Raw genomic sequence first — 17,473 nt, forward strand, 5'->3', positions numbered from 1 at the left:
GATACTCCCCCCAGGCTCTCCCTGCAGCATTCACCGGTGGCCCCCTGTCAGTGGGGTATCTGACTAGCCAGGCCTTCAGTGGACCCAGCCTGGCCTTTTCCATGTTACCTGGAGGGGGTTTTGATGCATTTTCCATGTGTTTATTCACTTTTTTTTTTTCATTCATATCTGGATACATCTGCATCAGTCTCGTCTCAACCCCACACAGAGAAGCTGTTGGGTCTTTTACACCTCCAGTCTGACACCAGGGCAATTCCAACCTGAAGTGTAAGACACTATCAGGTTACCACAAGGGCATACTTTCATCTCTCCACCCCGGAGCAAGCTCTTCAACCTGAAGCACGGCAAGAAGCTCTTCCAACAGAAAGCAGAAGAGATCTTGAAGCTAGACCAGGGAGCGAGTATAGGGACTACACCAAAAATGCTGTGCGTGACTACTAGAGCTGACAGTTCAATTAATGCAGAGAGCACATTTCCTTTTCTATTCCAGTTGTTAATAGATCACATGGGGAACAGTCCCATAGCAGATGTCACTATTTCCTCGAGCAGTCTGCCAGATTTTTTTTTTTTTTTTTTAACATGTTTAACCTAAATTTTCATGTCCTCAATTTGAATTTCCAGCCCTTTGACTGTTTCTGCCGTTCTTCTCTGCACTCCTTCCAACCTAATAATACGCTTCTGGCAGCGGCGAGCACGAAGCTGATGATAATACCGTGTTACTGCAGCAACGCTCAGGCTCACTGCCCACCCACAGCTGAATATGCAGATCACCATGTCGCCTTCAAACCCCTATTCAAACTACCGCCCTAACGACACTTCCAGCGTCTTTCAACATTCCTGGTCCCGAGCCTTCTTCCCCTCATCTGATTGAATGTATTTTGGGTTATTTCTTGCTGTAGGCATTAGAGGCATTTTATCCGAGTTTATCAGCAATCTGGCTGGTTTGGCTGTGTTTCAGTCTCTCCAGATTCTTTTATACCATATTTTTCTGTGACTAATTATTGTGAAATTTCTGCTACTTTGGTGGCACCAGAGCACATTATTAACATGGTGTTAAACCTTCATTGAGAGGTGTCAGAGGAACAGAATGAGAAAGCCCAGCATTAAGTTTTAAAGTAAAAATAAATCAGTAAGCCACAAAAACTGGATGACTATGTCAGTAGTTCAAGGAGGCAGAAGGGGGTTCCAGTCTTATTTACTTTGATTTCCAGTACATTCCAATAACAAGTTTAGTGGTAAACTTATCCTACCAATCGCATCTTGGCCACAGTAATACTCTCTATATTATATTACTATATATAATTATATATATATATAAAAATACATATACTCTCTATATTATATTACTATATATAATACTCAATACTATAGCATTCTTCTTTCCCATTCTTGTATTTATTCTCATCCATTTAGCAGCAGTACAAGATTTGGACACACAAAGAACAAACAAAACCACCCACACAGGACAGAGGCAGACTAGAATACATACTCACCATCCTCAGACACCGTCCAAAATCTCCTGGTTCAATCACAGCTCAGTCTCTTCTTGTTCTTCCACTAGTCTCACCTGCAGCAAAGAAGAGACAACCCAGAGCAGAAGTTTAGATCAACAGTAATGATTCTTCAGTATGAACACAGAGGGGAAAAAACAAAAGCCCAGGAGCCCAGCGCCCTGCACCTATCATTGCCAACCTCTATTTAGTGCCCTTTTCAAGAGCTGCTGGAAATCAGATTCAGCATCACAGGGGAGACACCAAATCCTTTCGGTCAGCTGCTACACACAGCATGCAGGACTTGTTACCCATCAGCACACACTGGCCAGTACCCCAGAGGTACAAAAAATACACCTCGGGGCAGCACAGGGGAGAGCTGAAGGAAGAAAGACTTGGTCATTATGGTTCAAGGACCTGGGGAGGATCCTTCTTCATACAAAACTTGGGTGCTTAGAGAAGATTGCTGTTGTCTTGGGGGAAAATTGCCTCTAAAAATCACATCTTGGCTGCCTAGGAGGTAGGGCAGGATGCAAGAGCTCAAAGTGCCACACACAAACTAGCGGCCCTTCTGCCAGCTTCCCCGTGAGCAGCAGGACCGGTCACAGGAGGTGCTTGGAAGGGGGGTGGGCAAAAGCCAAGAAGCAAAACTTGAGCAAGGTCCTGCTCCGAGAAGACCCTTTCCAATGGCACCAGGCGGTCCCACAGGTGATCCTGGGATTTCCACAGAGGAAAAGACACCGATATGGGATCATTTGATCACCAGCATCTCTCTCACCTGTCCAAATCCTGCCCTCCGTTCTGCTCTTTCAGCCCGACACAGGGGACTGAATTAGACACAATTAAACACTGCAGTCGGAAACAGGTCGAGAGCCCCCGTGCCACTCGCCCGGCTGCGCAGCCCCTTCACTGTGCGCACAAGTAGCGTGGAAATCTGCACACATGCGTCCCAACAGTTTTTTGAAATAACAGCATTTTAAGTGAGGATGTTCAGTATTCAAGCCTAGCCCGAACATGGCTTAAAGCTCATCAACCAAACCCGATTTCTGCCAGGTACCAGCACCCTGTAGCGCACCAAAGCTCCAGGAATCCTCAGTGCCTTTGGTAAGTTTTGCTGCCATTTGTTGTAAAGGTTTTCCTCCTTAGATGAAATACAAACGTCAACAAGTGTGGAACTGGAAAGTGTCTAAACATCTCGCACAACGTACCCCGGCTGAGAATTACTCCTCCTTCCGCCATCGAGGAATCGGGTCGGCTCCAGAAGAGTTTCTGAATACCTACTCAGGGCTTTCCTCGGAGATTTCTTTCCCAGCCCAGAATTAAGTGAGGTTTGACACCCACACGTCAGAAGGCCAAGCTGAAAGCCAGCACTAAGGAGTCATTTTTAAAATGTAATCTTCATCACGAGCAAGCGGCACACAAGTCCTTCAGCACAGCTGCGCTATGCGGGAGGGAGCTCCCACCCTGCTCCAGCAGTGCCGTCAGGAGAAAGGACAGGAGAAAGGAATGGCAGTTCAGAAAGGATTAAAAACTTGTGCACTCACATTACCTTACATTTGAAAGCAGATCAAGTTTCAGGAAAACATGAAAAAACTCACAATGGGAATCAACTTTTTTCCTAGGAAAACAGAAAAAGCCAAATACTGCAATATCCCCCTTCAAACCCAGATCCAGCCCGTCTCTTTTCAACTATAAAAACCTTTTTCCCCACTAATCGGCAAAATGACCACACACATCAGACTTCATACAGAGAAAAAAATCTAGTAGTAGCTTACCATGCCACCAGGAAGAGTCACTGCCAACTGGTGACTTACAAATTAGGTGAAAAGCACAATTAGTGAGGGAAGTAACGTGTTAAATATGCTTTGTTCACTAATCTGAAGATACCTCAATTATTGATAACACCAAATGACACACGAGTACTTTTCCTGCAGTACGCTTTGTACCAATTTATTAAATCATTGCTAATGCCTGCTTCAGTTTCTCACTTCCTCCTTGTAGGAGAAGTCGGTAATCGCTAGAAACTGCGATTCTCTGGCTACGTCATGTTTGAGGATGTTCCTCCTCGCTCCCATCCCCCAAGCTATTCTTGAAAGCCAGTTGCCCAAGAGGAAGGCAGTTCACTGCAGCCGGGACTCCCGCAGCTGCATTAGCTCAGCCCGCAGGAATGCCGCCGCTCCTCCGCCCCCGAGGGCTTCCTCGTCCTGGCCAGAGCAGGGACGAAGCTGAAAGGGCTCCTGAGGATTTATGGGGCGATGGAAGCCAGGAGATACCACAAAAACCCAAGTGCTGCATGTACCACCAAGGAAAGCCTTGGGCCTCCAGCACTACCCGAATTACACCTGGCCCAGTCCACCCATCTGCAGGCAACTTCGCTCGTGCACTTGTGCAGCTCCACGTGCTCCTCCACTGGCATCCCAAATGCATCCCCCTGTTTCAGGGCTGGCTGCGGTCCTCCTCCTTTCAAAGGCTGCTGTGTTCGACTAGCTCCCGGCTCTGCCACTGTGGCTTCCAGCCCTTGGGAGGGAGGATGGCAGCTGCCCAACACCTCTCTGGGCTGGCACCTACCACCTCTCCTTTGGAAGTCACGCATGCAGTTTTTGCAGCCACACAAGCAGCGGTTTCCCACGCAGGAGATTGGATTCCCCCAAAATCCAGGTCAGAAGCTCCCCTAAAAATCTCAGTCACAGGGGATGGGCTGGCTGGACACGGCTGCCTGCTACGTCCAGCCAAGGCAGAGGCTGACACTGCTGAATTAAATGAAGAGGGGACCAGAAACAAGGGAGAAAGACATGGGATGAAGCTGGAGAGAAGATAAAAGAGCACGATGCCCTTTCACACACGAATGGAAACCACAGCCCAGAGCCTCACGCTGTTCTGCTGCTGTGCAATCACGGGCAGAGCACAGGGCTCGCACCCCACGGCCAGAGGCCGGCAAAGCCAGCAGCCCGCTGCCCTCCCCATTGCTCGGCTGGAGGGAGGCGCAGGACAGCACTAGTGGTGCCGGTCCTGCTGATGAGGTTGGCGGGGCGATGCTGCCTGACACACCTGGGTTGGAGGAAGTAGAGAAAATAACTCACTTCACTTGAGCATTTTTATAGCCTGTATCCCACCCTGGAACTATTAACCTCTGAGCCAAACCCTCAGATAATAAGGAAGTGTCAGAGTTGAGAACACTCGTAAAAATCTTAACTTGCTCTCCCCACAGCCTCTTGCCCATGTGACTCAGGCGTGCTATTGTACGCTTCCTTACGCAACCGCGTTATTTCCTCCAGGGTCTTTGCCTCTCCCAGTGTGAAACAGAGCGGCGGCGACCGAAGCAGCGGCTGTCTTGAAACCTCTGCCCCCGTTTGCTGCAGATGCCAGAAGAGATGCGGGGCTGCGAGAAGAGAGCCTGGACAGAAGGACCGAGCTCTGCCTGCAGAGCTGGACCCATTGTCCTCCTCCGGGATGCTCAGCCACCACCCCAAGCCAGACATTTCACAGATGATCCGTGACTATTCTCCATTTTCTGGATTGCAGCTCTGGACTCAAACACCCAGGTTGCCATCCAGCTGCAAGCCAAGTCAAGGTGCGATACAAACTGTACGTGCGCTGGAAAACCTGACTCTCCAAGCAAACAATTAGGCTGTCAAAAAAATCAGAAGAAACATTTACTCTCTGCCTCTCCACGTCTCACGGAGGTGCCACGAAAGCATATCACCGCTTCACCACTGTGTATTTACAGAAGCCTCACAGAAAAGCTTGTGAAAAGCTTCATAGCCCTGCCTTCAGCACAGCTTGATTAACAACAGCGAGCCAGGCTTAGGAAACACTGAATAATAAGGAACGGCACTGCCGCTCCCTGCGATCACCTGCCGTTGGCACTCCGCGGGGAGCAGAGGTCCTTCGGGAGGGAGGAAGGATGCCCATCGGGGCGCACAGGGGTATTTCAGATGCACACGTGGAGCTTTGGAAAGGTGGGAAACGCAGCAAGAGCCGATTACGGCTTCCAGCCTCGTTAGCGCTGCTGCAACGCAGTTTTCTGTGCGCGCCCCAGGCGAGGTGGGTGGCCCCTCTGGCAGCTCCACGCTTCCCGCTATGAGACTCATTTTTAATTGCTTATAAAACTTCGCCAATTGTTTGCAGTTGGAGCGAAGCTCTCTGCACTCAGCGCCTGCCCCAGGCAGAGATTTTGTTTTAATTTCAGCTAAAATGGTAGAGTTAGTCCTGATGCACTTAATGGGGAAAAACAAGTCCCAATATTAAACAGGGGATGTTAGAAGAAACAACAAGGAACCCTATCAGCCTTATTTTGATCCCAAATGAAACAGAACAGCCATCTCAAGCCTCTCAACTAATTAGAGGCTAAAAATATAATTGTCAGACCACATAGTTTCATGCAAAGCAGATTGTATGGGACGGTCTTTGTTATTTTAAGCAAAATTACAGGTCCAAGGGCTGTTTCTAGTGAAGGCCGCTACCAGCTGGACTTCAACAACAAAAAACTTTTACTGATGAATAACTATTAAAAAGAAAAGATTGGGCTACCAGAGCTCAGGAACGTCACAGTATATACTAGATGACGATGACAAGTTGCCGAAGTATTCAGATTGCTCTGCAACGCTAAGCGATCATAGTTTAACCACATACGGGTATAACCAGAGGCAAGGTCTGAACTCAGAGATCCAGAATCACCCACAAGACGAAGGGCTGCTGTTTTCCAGGTCGTGTACCTTAGAGGACCCCACAGTCACCTCCGCGTGAGCTGCTGGACACGGAGCAGTCAAAAAGTCTACTGCAATAGTATATAATAAAAGTAGTAAACGGCAAAGGCAGCAAAGCGATGGCGTTTCTGCCCCCAGCAGTGCTGGGGCCATGGCTGCAACTGCCTCCAGGTGGCCAGAGCTCAGACAGCAAGTTTGAAGCAGAAAGATAAAACCCATCCAGTGATCCAAAGCAAAACAAGCTCACATATGCAGCTTAAAAAAAAAAAAATAACGAGAAGACTTGTTCGATATGTTTAAGTATTTATGCAAAGTATAGTCAGCTCTGGGCAACTCTGCTGACAAGGATATAACTCAATCCAATTACTGGTAGATGAAGTTTCAGAATTGGATAAATTCCATCAGGCTTATGAAAAAAGCTGTCCTTTTTACTGCTTAGAGTGCTTAAACCGGATCAGATACTTTTTTTTGTCCAGGTCTGCATATGTGAATCCCCACAGGCCTCCCGAGTAAGCAGAGCTGCCCGCGATGCCCTCTGCACACCCACCTCTGGCTGCTCTTCACGAGGAGATCGGTGACTCAGGATTACAGACCGAATCTCACGTTCAAGGTCAACCTACCTGCGAGATGTGGGGAGGGTAAGAGATGTTCTCCCAGGGGAGGGGGTACCTGCCATGGCACTGCAGCGCTGCACACGCATTACCCATCCCGAGTAGCGGGGTACAGTCTCAGACCAACAAGGAGCAAGACACGGCCATCATCTCGCTCAGCCCACGGCACAGAACCACGTACTGCCCGAGAGCTAAACCACCCTGGCTTACCCACAGACACCGCGGCAGCTGGGAGAGGGTAACAGCTTGCAAACCCTTCCTAGCCGTCCAATCTAAGAGTCAGTTCATGATTAAAATGCCCTGAAAGTGTTTTCCTTCATATTTAAAAAATGATCAGGACCTCTCTGAAGACTGATTAGGCTCCTCTTGCATTCGAAGCAGGAATATCTAGGTTTCAAACACGGGATTGCACCCGAGAGATCAGACCAGGACACATAAAGCAGCTCTTTGCATGACCGCAGAGAGATGAGGGGAAAGCTGCTGTAGCCAGAAACGCTCCTGACTACACAGCGCCATCCTACAGGAGAAATTCACCTTTTGGCCCTCAAAAACATAGGCAGATTTGGCTAGTGCTTTGCTAGTCCTCATGCACATTCTCAGACCAAGTTTATACAGCCGTACAGTGATGATGCCAGAGGCCATCCTCTGAGCCAGCGCCGTTATCGGTCACAGAGTCACGCGGGTAACATCGGGGCAGATTATCCAGCCCTGCTTGACTGATAGCTAGGCATCAAGGAGGAGAGAAACAGTATATGCATGTGCCAGCTGCAAAGGAGGGTAGTTGAACACGTGCACGTGGATAAGATTACAGAGAGCGCAGAGCAACAGGAGAGGGGAAACCAGAACCACGCTGGGAGAGCAAATCCCTAAGGGAGTGCTGAAGGAGCGGCAGAGCAAGGGAGAAAACGGGCAGAGCAAGTTTAGGGAAGGGATTTTGGGAGCACCACTGCCATGGAGTCAAACCTCCCGAATGGTGAAGGGGGTGAGAATAATTTGGAGATTTTGCCAAGCTCAAGGTTTTTACACCAGCAGTTCTAGTACAGCAGGTAAGGCAGGTTGAGGAGCCGAGGGGCTTCAGTCTGAATGGGCTACGTACATGGGACTTACCATGAAAGTGGGGAAAAAATCAGCCACAGGAGGTGAGCGGGAGCAGAGGTGAGCTTTGCCTTTAACAAGGGAGAAACTACACAGCATGGGGAAGGATTCAGAAGCAGGTGAGAAATTGAGAATAAGGAGGAAGGGGAATGGCACAACAGGGAGGAATAGACAGCACGGGGTCAGAGGCAAGAGGACAAACCAGAGAACTTGTGCCTGCTGCAGGGAAAGAAGAGTGCCATGAGAAATGCAGAGAGGCAGGAGGGGACGCTGACACAGTATTTTGTCTTCTACCCTCCAAAGAAACAAGGTCCTCTGCAGTAAAAACGAAGGGGAAAGAAGACTGGAGAAGTCAGAGGTGTGCCCGGAGCAGCCACGGGCTTAATGCCCGACAAAAGCAAAGCTCTTGTTTAGCGAAGACCAGAGCAGATCTGACATGAGCCTTGAGCCCGCAACGCTGCAGGCAGGCCTGGCCCCGGAGTGCTGCAATGGATGCGCCGCTGCCAAAAGTGAAAATGAACGTGAGAAGTTTTGGAAAAGTAAATACATGAGAGACGAGCTGGAGATCGCAGAGCTTGGGAAGAGCAACGCGGACCCCAAGGGCAGAGAGGCTGGTGGCAACAGGGGTCCCTGCTCGAGCTGAGCTGTGGTGAGGACGCCGGGATGGGAGCGGCAGCAGGACGCAGGCAGTTTTGGGGTTCGTGCTGGTGAACGGTGTAGAAGTGAGGACTGCTGAGGGTGGAAGAAACAGTGAAAGCGGAAGCTGCGGAAGGAAAGATGCAGGAATGTAGAAGAAGGTGTGGAGAGAGCTGGAGGGGGAAACGGGCAAACAAGACTAGAGGTCAGGGGAGGAAAATACCACCAGAACTTGAAAAATGCCTAACCTGATAGGCTGGGCCAGAGACCCGCATGTAGTGCAGACTTGGCACCCATCTCTGCGCTTCAGGCCCAGGGAATAGCTTAGCCTGGGGATATCAAAGCGGTCTAGTGACAACTTGTTTTGCGGAAGAGTGAAGAAAGAGGGGAGGGGGAGATCCTTATGGTGCATCCAAGCCGCAGGACCACTTCTCCAGCCACCATTTTGTCTGTCCCATCCTTTCCTCTGCCGTGCCTCGCTCAGCCAGGAGTCAGGAGAGAGGGATACACAGAGGAGCCAGGAGACAGTTCACACCATGTACAAGATGGCGGTGCACGGGCAGACAGACTCTGATAGACTCCAGCTCAGAGGATGCCGCCAGCAAGAAGAGTCCAGCAGTGCCACCCAGATGTCATCAAGGTGTGCAGGATTATGAGGGAAGAGAAAAGAGCCCTTTGCCAGACGCCTAACAAGCACTGCTATCCATCACTGCAATGATTTTAAGCATAATTAATTTCAGCAGCCTGCCTGCCTGCCAGCTGACTCCACTCTTTACATTAACAACAGAGTTAAAATCAGAGTTTCAAGGGGAAACCAGTAACTGCGAAGGAAGCCCCACATACTGCAGAGCAAGGACCATTAGTGTGCGTTACTCAAGATCGTCTCCTTTCTCTTACCAAGGCTGTGGCAGCGAAATACCTTGCCCTGCAGGCGAAGCAGCCAAGGGGCTGGGGGCAGCCGGTGGCACCAGGTGGCAGCAGCACACCAGGGATGCTCCCCTGCCAGGTCAGCCCCTGCCTCCTCCATCTTCCTAACGAACTGGCAGAGAGCAGGGACCGGCAAAGGCTCTGCGCCATGCCACACGCGCTGCCATTGCTGTGCTGATTCATTTCCCATCGCAGCCAGCGAGAAGCTGAGACACCAGCAGAGAGCAAGACAGGCCCCCTCATTCATTTCAGCGGCATATGGAGGATCCATGGACCTAAAGAGCCCCCACTGCCCCCGTGCCATCCCCACCCTCCAGGCCTTTCATCCCGAGCCAGCAGAGAAGGGATTCGAAGCCAAGGCTCCAAGCTGAACTTCATAACCACCGGCCTAACGGAGACAGGAAGCACAGCTTTGGCAAGCGTTTCCAAAGCCCCCTGTAACTCCAGCCCGTTGTTCTCCAGTTTTGTTTGCGTTTCTTTAAAAAAAGCAGTTGGGACATTTCGAGTCACAATTAAGCCTTTATTCAAGTACAAACAATTGCCTGGTCCCTACCCAAAGCAGCGCAGATGGACCCACCCCAGCTGCAATCCAGGCTCCCGCCTGCTCCCGGTCCTCTGCCTGTAGCCCTGGAGAGACGCGTGGGCGCTGGGCTCCCTCTCACTCTGCCGCTGGCAGCCCCGTCACCTCTCTCCACACCGCGCCATGCTCAGGTTTTAACTCAATCTCAGGAAGGAAACAGCAACAACTTCAAGGAAACGGTGCCTGCGCTGCTGAGGTCACAACCCAAGTCTCCAGGCTGGAGAAGCACCGTCTGAACTGGCCTCTGTGCAAACACTCAGTTCTTCTTATGCATCAGGAGAATTCGCCTTTTAACTCCCGTCAACTTGTGGAGTCTTTGACAGCCGCGGTTTTCTTTGAAAGGCAGTCTTTGTGACTGCAGAAGCAAGCCTGAGATGTGTGACCCAAATGCACCAGAAGGCTCAGAAATCAAAAGATAAGAGTCCTGAAATGGGCCGCTCCCCCTCTCCACCCCACCCCAACTTTCCCCGGCCAAGCTCACAGCTCTTCGGAGCACCCAGCTGCAATGTGCTTGTACTCATCGTCTGGGTACTTTAAAATAATTTCAATTCAAAAAGCATTGCTGTTATTCCAGGTGATCATATGGCCTATAACAGTCCTGCAACACTACTGAGTTTGACAGCCCCGAGATTGTCACACTTCCAGCTCCAGCTGTGTCACCTCAGCACTGAAACCCCCAGGCTTGTTCCGCATGTGCTGCTGGCCAGAGGCAGAGCCCAGGCCAGAACCCACGCACCATCATTCACACACAAAATTTCTAGGAGAGCCTGTTTTCTCCAAGGGTAATTTTCCTCCATAGGAAGAAAAATGAACCATTTTTTAGTTACCTGCATAAACAGGTACATGAAAAAGCTACAACCGAAACTAGAGCAGGTCTGAGAGGACAACAGAGCATGGAGATTTCTTCTCTTGACTCACCCAAACCAAGTCACCCAAACCAAGCCCAGTTTCCCTGGCAGCCTCCTCACAACCAGCTCCCCACAACCAGCTGCACCAACAAGAAGAGGAGGATCCTGTGCCAGGGTCTGCAGCACTGACAGCGACATCCAACCCCTTGAAAAGTGGCTGGGAACACACGTCTCTGCTGAACGCTCCTCCCCGCTCCTGGTGGAAACCTAGTTCCTCTCTAAAACTTGCAATAATTGCACCATTATCAAATTAAGTACACAACTCCACCTTCCACAGGAAGAACGCTCTAAAACAGAGCAATGAACATCTGCTCGGGGTTTCTACCATCGAGCTACAGGAAGACAGATGACCACAAGATGAGAGGAAAACCCTTGAGAGTTGTTATTAATAAGTTAAGAGCTCACTTTCGATTACATGTTCAGCATGAAATTTCTTGCTTTTTGCTGAGCACGGTCATCCAATGGTCAAAGCTGTCAGCTCCTGCAGAAGCGGCGGGTTTGCGGGCAGCTTCTCCGGATGGTACGTTATGACGACAGCCTGGACATCCTCCTTCCCTGTGCCACCGTGGAGAGGAGCCCTCTCAGGGCTTCGTGTTGTCACCGCTGCTCTTCCCAACCAGGCACGTACAGCAATGAACTCAGAAACCTGCACCTCATGAGGCTTTTTCTGGGGGTGGTATCACACTGCTCCCTCCCAATACCAAGCAATACCTAACCTGGCCTTTAACAATTCCCCTTTCCCACCCCAAGCCCCCGAAATCTCTGGTTTAAGAAGGTTAAACTGGAGCCTCCGGTCTTTAATTTCTAGGTATCTGGAGCCTTCAAAAGTGTTTTGCACTTTTGCAGTGGAAAAATCATGCGAAGGGACTGCCTTGCACACTGACCTGCTTTCATTAATAAACTCACCTCAAACAACATGGGCAGGACAGCAAGTTCAGGTGAGCTTAATTGCTGCCATCTCTGCTCTCTACCATGACCTTAACTGTTTCTAACAACAGTGCTGGCCATGACGTCCTCTCGAAAGGCACTCTTGGAAAGGGAAATCCCCAGCCAATCAATAAAAGGAAAAAGAGAAGGCAACTCGATATATATAGCAAGTCCCCTGCCTATCTACCAGTAAAAGCTGCACGAATTCACACGCACTGTCCCTTCCCTGCTGCCAGCTGCCACCAGGACAGGGCATGAAGACGGCCACATGACAAGCTCGGTACTGAAAGGAGCCTGAGGATTTATACTCAACTGCTGCAATTCACACAAATATTTTTAGTGCTAGGAACAGAGCCTGGGATTTCTTACCTTTAATAACTGATTATTAAAACTCATTAAGGATCAAATTCATGCCTCTAAAAGGTTTAGGACAAAAATGATATGCATCAGACTTACTATATCTAAACACAAAGACAAATCTCAGCACACAAGGGGATTTTTATCATCTTTGCTCAAATATGAGATAGTCACCTTCCTCCAGTCAGCACATCACTGACACGCACAGCTGAAATCCCATGGCCGCTGAAACCTGCGGCAGATCTATCAGCAATTTCAGCTGAAGCCAGATTTTCCCCAGCACTGAGTATTCGTTTCAGCACACGTTCTGCAACGCAAGCCAGCACCCAGGGCTACAGCACAACAGCTCTGGGTGCCGGCAGTAATGGAGAACAGGCGGAGCGGAAAGCTGCGTCTTTGAAAGAAGCTGGAGTTGCGGCACTCGAGGAGGCGTCCCGCTTCCCGTCTTCTGTCGCTCCAGTAACAGCCCTTTGCTCTGCGAGTTTTGGGGGGTAGGAGGAAGCAGGAGCAGCCTAGTGCAGCTATCCGCAGCACAAGTGCAGTGGGATCCTGCCTGCTGGGCTCCCTGCTCCCCAGGGAACTCCAACAGATGAACCGGCTGCTCGTTCAAGCTTCGATTTTGACTGCTTCATCATTAGTAAAACACGCTGAAAATGTGACTTCCTCTGCTACAAGACCTATTGAACCTTTTCTGAGAAGTCTAAGTAACTTCCTCTTGTATTTCGATAAAAGAAGGCAAGCCCACAGGAGGAACAGTTTCTCTCATACTTCTGGAAATTCCTCTAGTAAAAACACCTACTGAAGAAGGAAAGATGCGGTAGAAGAGAGAGAAAGGGAGGGGGTTTCACTTTTTATCAAGTCTGTGTTTTATTATAAAACAAAACTGTTAGTCCACTTTACAGGAAGAAAACACTTTTGCTTCCTCTTTTGCCTCATTTAGCAATGGCAATGAAAGCTCTGCACACTGTTTCCTAGCGAGGCAGTTAAAAGATCTGCACAGAACCTCTGCATGCAACAGGTTTATATTAAAAAATAATCTCCATTTACTCTCCTTGCTGAACAAAACAGGCTCTGTCTAGGATCATCTTATCCAGCATCCAAAGGTGCTTGGCTACCCTCTTTCCAATGGAAACGCAGAGAGCAGGCAGTAGAAAGGTATCCATCTGCCCGCTGGCATGCCAGGAGGGGTGACACTCCCCAGAGAGCAGCGCTAGCAGACTGAATATATTAACTTTTAAAATTACAGAAAGGGGAAAGAGCAAAGAACAGAGTAGGTAAGACATGATCTCGTGCCAGTCCAAGGAAGTGCAAAGGACAGGAGGGAGGGGTATGAGTCGCTTGCTGGCACATACCAGTCCTGGCATCCACTCCCCCTGTGGATCTGCATCCAGTTCGTGCTGGCTGCCTGCCGGTAACGTGGCATTCCCTCCGGCAGCTGCCTGCAATATGTCTCCAGGCCGCTCTATAATGAGCACAGTACCTTAGATGCTAGAAGCTACCGGCTCTCCTAATGGGAACAGTCAGTGGTGCGAGTCAGCCACAGGCACAAGAAAGGACATTACCAATTCTTCAGACAAAAGCATGCCCGTTCATTCATTTCTGCGGATCATTTGTTCGTCTTAAAGTACTGCAGGGGCTTCCCTGCAGGCCCTGCTCCTCTCTAAGTCCATCAAATCTCAGCCTGAGGCAACACCACTAATTACTGCTTCCTGCACCAAGTCTCATCCCTCACCTTCAGCAAGCAGAAAAGCTCCTCTCCAACACGGTTCTTCATGCTACCAACCTGCCGTGCTACAAAAAGAAAGCATCTGCTCTTCCAGGGTTGGCACCCTGATAACTCACAGTATCACAACATTATACAGGAACGCACAGTCAACGTCATCGCTTAATGTTTAAGGCAAAGATTAATTTTGCCCAGGTCACCTCTCTGAAAGACACTGCCTCCCCAAAGCTCCCACTCGGTATTCTCACCAGCCACTGCAGACGCCCACTTGAAGGATCACAACTGCCAGGCTGAGGCACAGAAATGAAGCTGTCACAGCCGTCGGGCCAACAGCAGCAGAAGGATCAGAGCAAAGCTGCTCCAACAACAACTTTGCTCAAGGTACCGTTTCCACTCCAGGCAGAGGGGCACCTGACACTGCCCTGTAAGATGGTGCGATCTGGCAAAGCTACAGGGAAAGTCCAGGACTTGCTCTTAGGTCCCCCCTCAGGGATTTCTGCACATACCTCCAATACCTGGGAGTCTCCCACCACGGCCCCTTCCCCTACCACAGGACTTCTGACAAAAAGATTGTGTATTCTTGCTGTTATGTGCCTTTTCGTTACAACTGCCGCTAGGATGACGCACTACAGGCTCAAAACCCCCTGAAAAATAGGGACTTCACAGCTTAAACAAGCACTTCTCCTTTGAATTCAAGGTACTTTCTCTTCCCCATAGGCAGCTAAATCCAAACATGAAAGCCCAGCATACATCAATAACAGACATTCAGAGCCCAATATACTTTCCACCTGCCTGAGTTAGAGGCAACAAGGCCCTGAGCAGGGCGGCAGTGTGGGAGCTGGAGCAGGAATGGAAAGGATACACAGCACTGGGTTATCCCAGGGATGATAAAACTCCCTAAATCTAGTAATAAAATTACTTTATAAAGGCACTGTACCGCACGAGCTCTATTACCAATCCGAGCCTAGCAGTGTCAGAGCCAGCATTGGTACCAAAATTCACGGCCACTTGGTTAACAGACTATCAGCTCAGCTAGGCTACAACCTTTACGTGAAGAGCCACTGCTGACCTCAGCTCTGTCCCTCTCCCTGGACACGGTGTTATTCCCTCTTCCTGCAAAAGGGAAAGAGGCAGTGCGCAGAGCCCCTGGGCACCTTGTGGAAACCAGGTCCACAGACGGAGGAGTTGCCTTGCTGCAAGCAAGATGAGATTTCTCTTTGCCCAGACTCCCTCTCTCTATATCCACAGCTACTTGCTGGGTTTGCACACGTATCCGTGGCCTCCTGATATCACCAGGTCGCCGGAGAAGGTGCACAGAAACAGGGACCACTGGGAGCCTCCCTTTCCTAGAGTAGTTGCCTCTTGTCAGCTGCTTGTAAAGGGCGTGGATATGAGACACGCAAGCCAGTAGCTCCACTGACGGAGAAATATTAAGTGTTGGCACTTTCTAGAAGCAGATCTCCCCCTACATAGCAGGCAGGTGATGAACAGCCTTGTGCAGGTGAGAGAGATGTTTGCAGAGGACTGAGAAGAACCAGGCACATTGTCTAGAAGCACAAAGGATTCAAATACACAGAAAGAAAAGCTGATACCCCAGAAAGAGGAGACAAAATTAATCGCCCTGCAGGGATCCCAGCCATTACACTCTCTAACCTATTGGGACTGTAGGGAAATGGCTGCCCAGCAGCACAGCAGACACAGAGGCAGGCAGATACTCATCACACCAGAACTCAGCAGCAGTTCCCCAAGTCACAAGGATCTCAGCTTTAAAAAAAAAAAAAGCAGCATTGAACTATAGCATCAAAGGAAGTAACTCCCACATACAGAGGACATAAAAGTATCAGGCTGTGACAAACCCTGGAGTCACACCACTCATCACATTGGAGGAGCATTGGAGAGGGAATGAGGGGCTGACAAGGGCCCAGACCTACCTAAGGGCACAGGAAAGTTGACAACAGGACTCCAAAACAAGAACTGTACTTCAGCACAGCCAGAGGGAAAATTTAACACCCCAGGTCACTGGTAACAGAGTGGGCACAGCATCCTCAGTGGTACATAAAGCATCTTTTAAAAAAAAACAAAACAAACAACTCTGATGCTTCCAGAGGAGCTCACCAAATCCCACTTCACTGTGCCTCTTCCCACCGACCCCCCAGTACACCACAGCTGTACTTCCCCCATCCAGACACAGGCTCTGCCTCACCCCACACAGGCTGCTCTGTTTCACGGCTGACTTCAGCTTCCCCGAGCCTCCTGCCTGAAGAGACTGACTTCCACCTACCCAAGTCTGACCTTCAGGGCAGCACAGGCTTTTTAGTTTGCACCCAGGTACCATGGGCTTGCTCCAAAGATTTCAGCAAGATTAGAGCATTTTAGCCTTTGGGAAATTCAGTCAACCGTTAGGGAAGGAAGGCAGAAGTGCCTTTGGCACTGGGGCAGCTGCAGCCCCAACCTGGTGGGAGGCAAGAAGGGGGCTGTGCAGTCTGGCCAGAAAGCAGAAGCAAGTGCAAGCCCAAACGATGCTGTCTGGGGTGGCAAGCAATGACTCCAGGGCTCCTTCCATCCTCCTAAACCTACACCTGAACACCCCGGGTCACGAGGAGCCCATCGGGTGATGATACCAGCAGGCAAGCCGTGCTGTAGGAAGCACAGGCACCGACCCGAGCTCTGGGCTGGCAGCCAGCCACGCTCTCCCCGAGTACCCTTGGTGAGATGTTCTCAAAACTGGGTGTAGGTGCCTCATAAAAAGAGATAAACAGGACAACGGCTTCTCTCGTCCACATTAAAATAGTGAGACAGAGTTCCACCTGGCTCTGTCATGCTGTGCGCTGGTGGTACCGAGTGCTACGTGCCAGTCATGCTCCAGCAATAAAGTGCACTTCCACCAATTACTTTGAAAGGTTTTAAAAAAATTTTATTGTGAATCCAGGCAGTACAGTTGAAATAAGAGAGACAACTGAATAGATTAATGCTGGATCGCCACAAGGCACTCATCCACTCGGAGAAAGCTGGCTACTTCAACAAGTTTCTAGAATAAAACAAAACAACAAAACCCACTGAAGCTTCCAGAAAGAACAATGCAAACTGCACCCCTCGCTCGGAGCAGTCCTCAGTTTCAACAGAGACCATCAGAGAAAGACTGGCAGAGTCTAAGCAGTTGAACTGACTGTAAAGTAGAAATGCTTTGGGGGTCCTTACCATACAGCTGTCACTCACAAGCAGTACCATGTCCAAGCACGTTCTGCCAGAGCGAACAATTCCACAATTTCATTTTGCAGTGAAGAACTGGTCAGGTTGGAAAAGGAACAACTACTCCGCTTTCCAGTCAGTGCTGTCTGAGCCATGAAATGGAAGAAAGCTGAGCTCTAGAGAGTACCCTGCCGTGAATGTGGGCTTAAGTTCAGATACAAGACTTTGCCCCCGAGCAGATAAGTTGTGAGCCGTGTCTACCTATGTCTCTGCTGCCAGGAAAGACTCCTCCAAAGAGGGGTGGAGCTGACAGCAGTTAGCAGC

General features: G+C 49.8%; 1 protein-coding gene across 3 annotated transcripts in view; it reads right to left on the reverse strand.

Annotated features, from left to right (window-relative positions):
• Window positions 1–17,473, reverse strand: part of MTMR4 (myotubularin related protein 4) — a 58,350-nt gene that overhangs the window by 35,780 nt on the left and 5,097 nt on the right. Inside the window, exons 1-2 of one of the 3 annotated variants that reach the window (XM_076354310.1) lie at window positions 17,159–17,337; window positions 1,494–1,567 (exon numbers count right to left, since the gene is read on the reverse strand). In XM_076354310.1, coding sequence (XP_076210425.1) covers window positions 1,494–1,496 — 3 coding nt within the window. In that variant the 5' untranslated portion in view covers window positions 1,497–1,567; window positions 17,159–17,337. Of the gene's footprint in view, window positions 1–1,493; window positions 1,568–2,698; window positions 2,721–17,158; window positions 17,338–17,473 lie in introns of those variants that run through there. The other 2 variants (XM_076354311.1, XM_076354309.1) reach the window with 2 other exon arrangements.

This window comes from Aptenodytes patagonicus, chromosome 17, assembly GCF_965638725.1.
Source record: "Aptenodytes patagonicus chromosome 17, bAptPat1.pri.cur, whole genome shotgun sequence".
Taxonomy (NCBI): domain Eukaryota; kingdom Metazoa; phylum Chordata; class Aves; order Sphenisciformes; family Spheniscidae; genus Aptenodytes; species Aptenodytes patagonicus.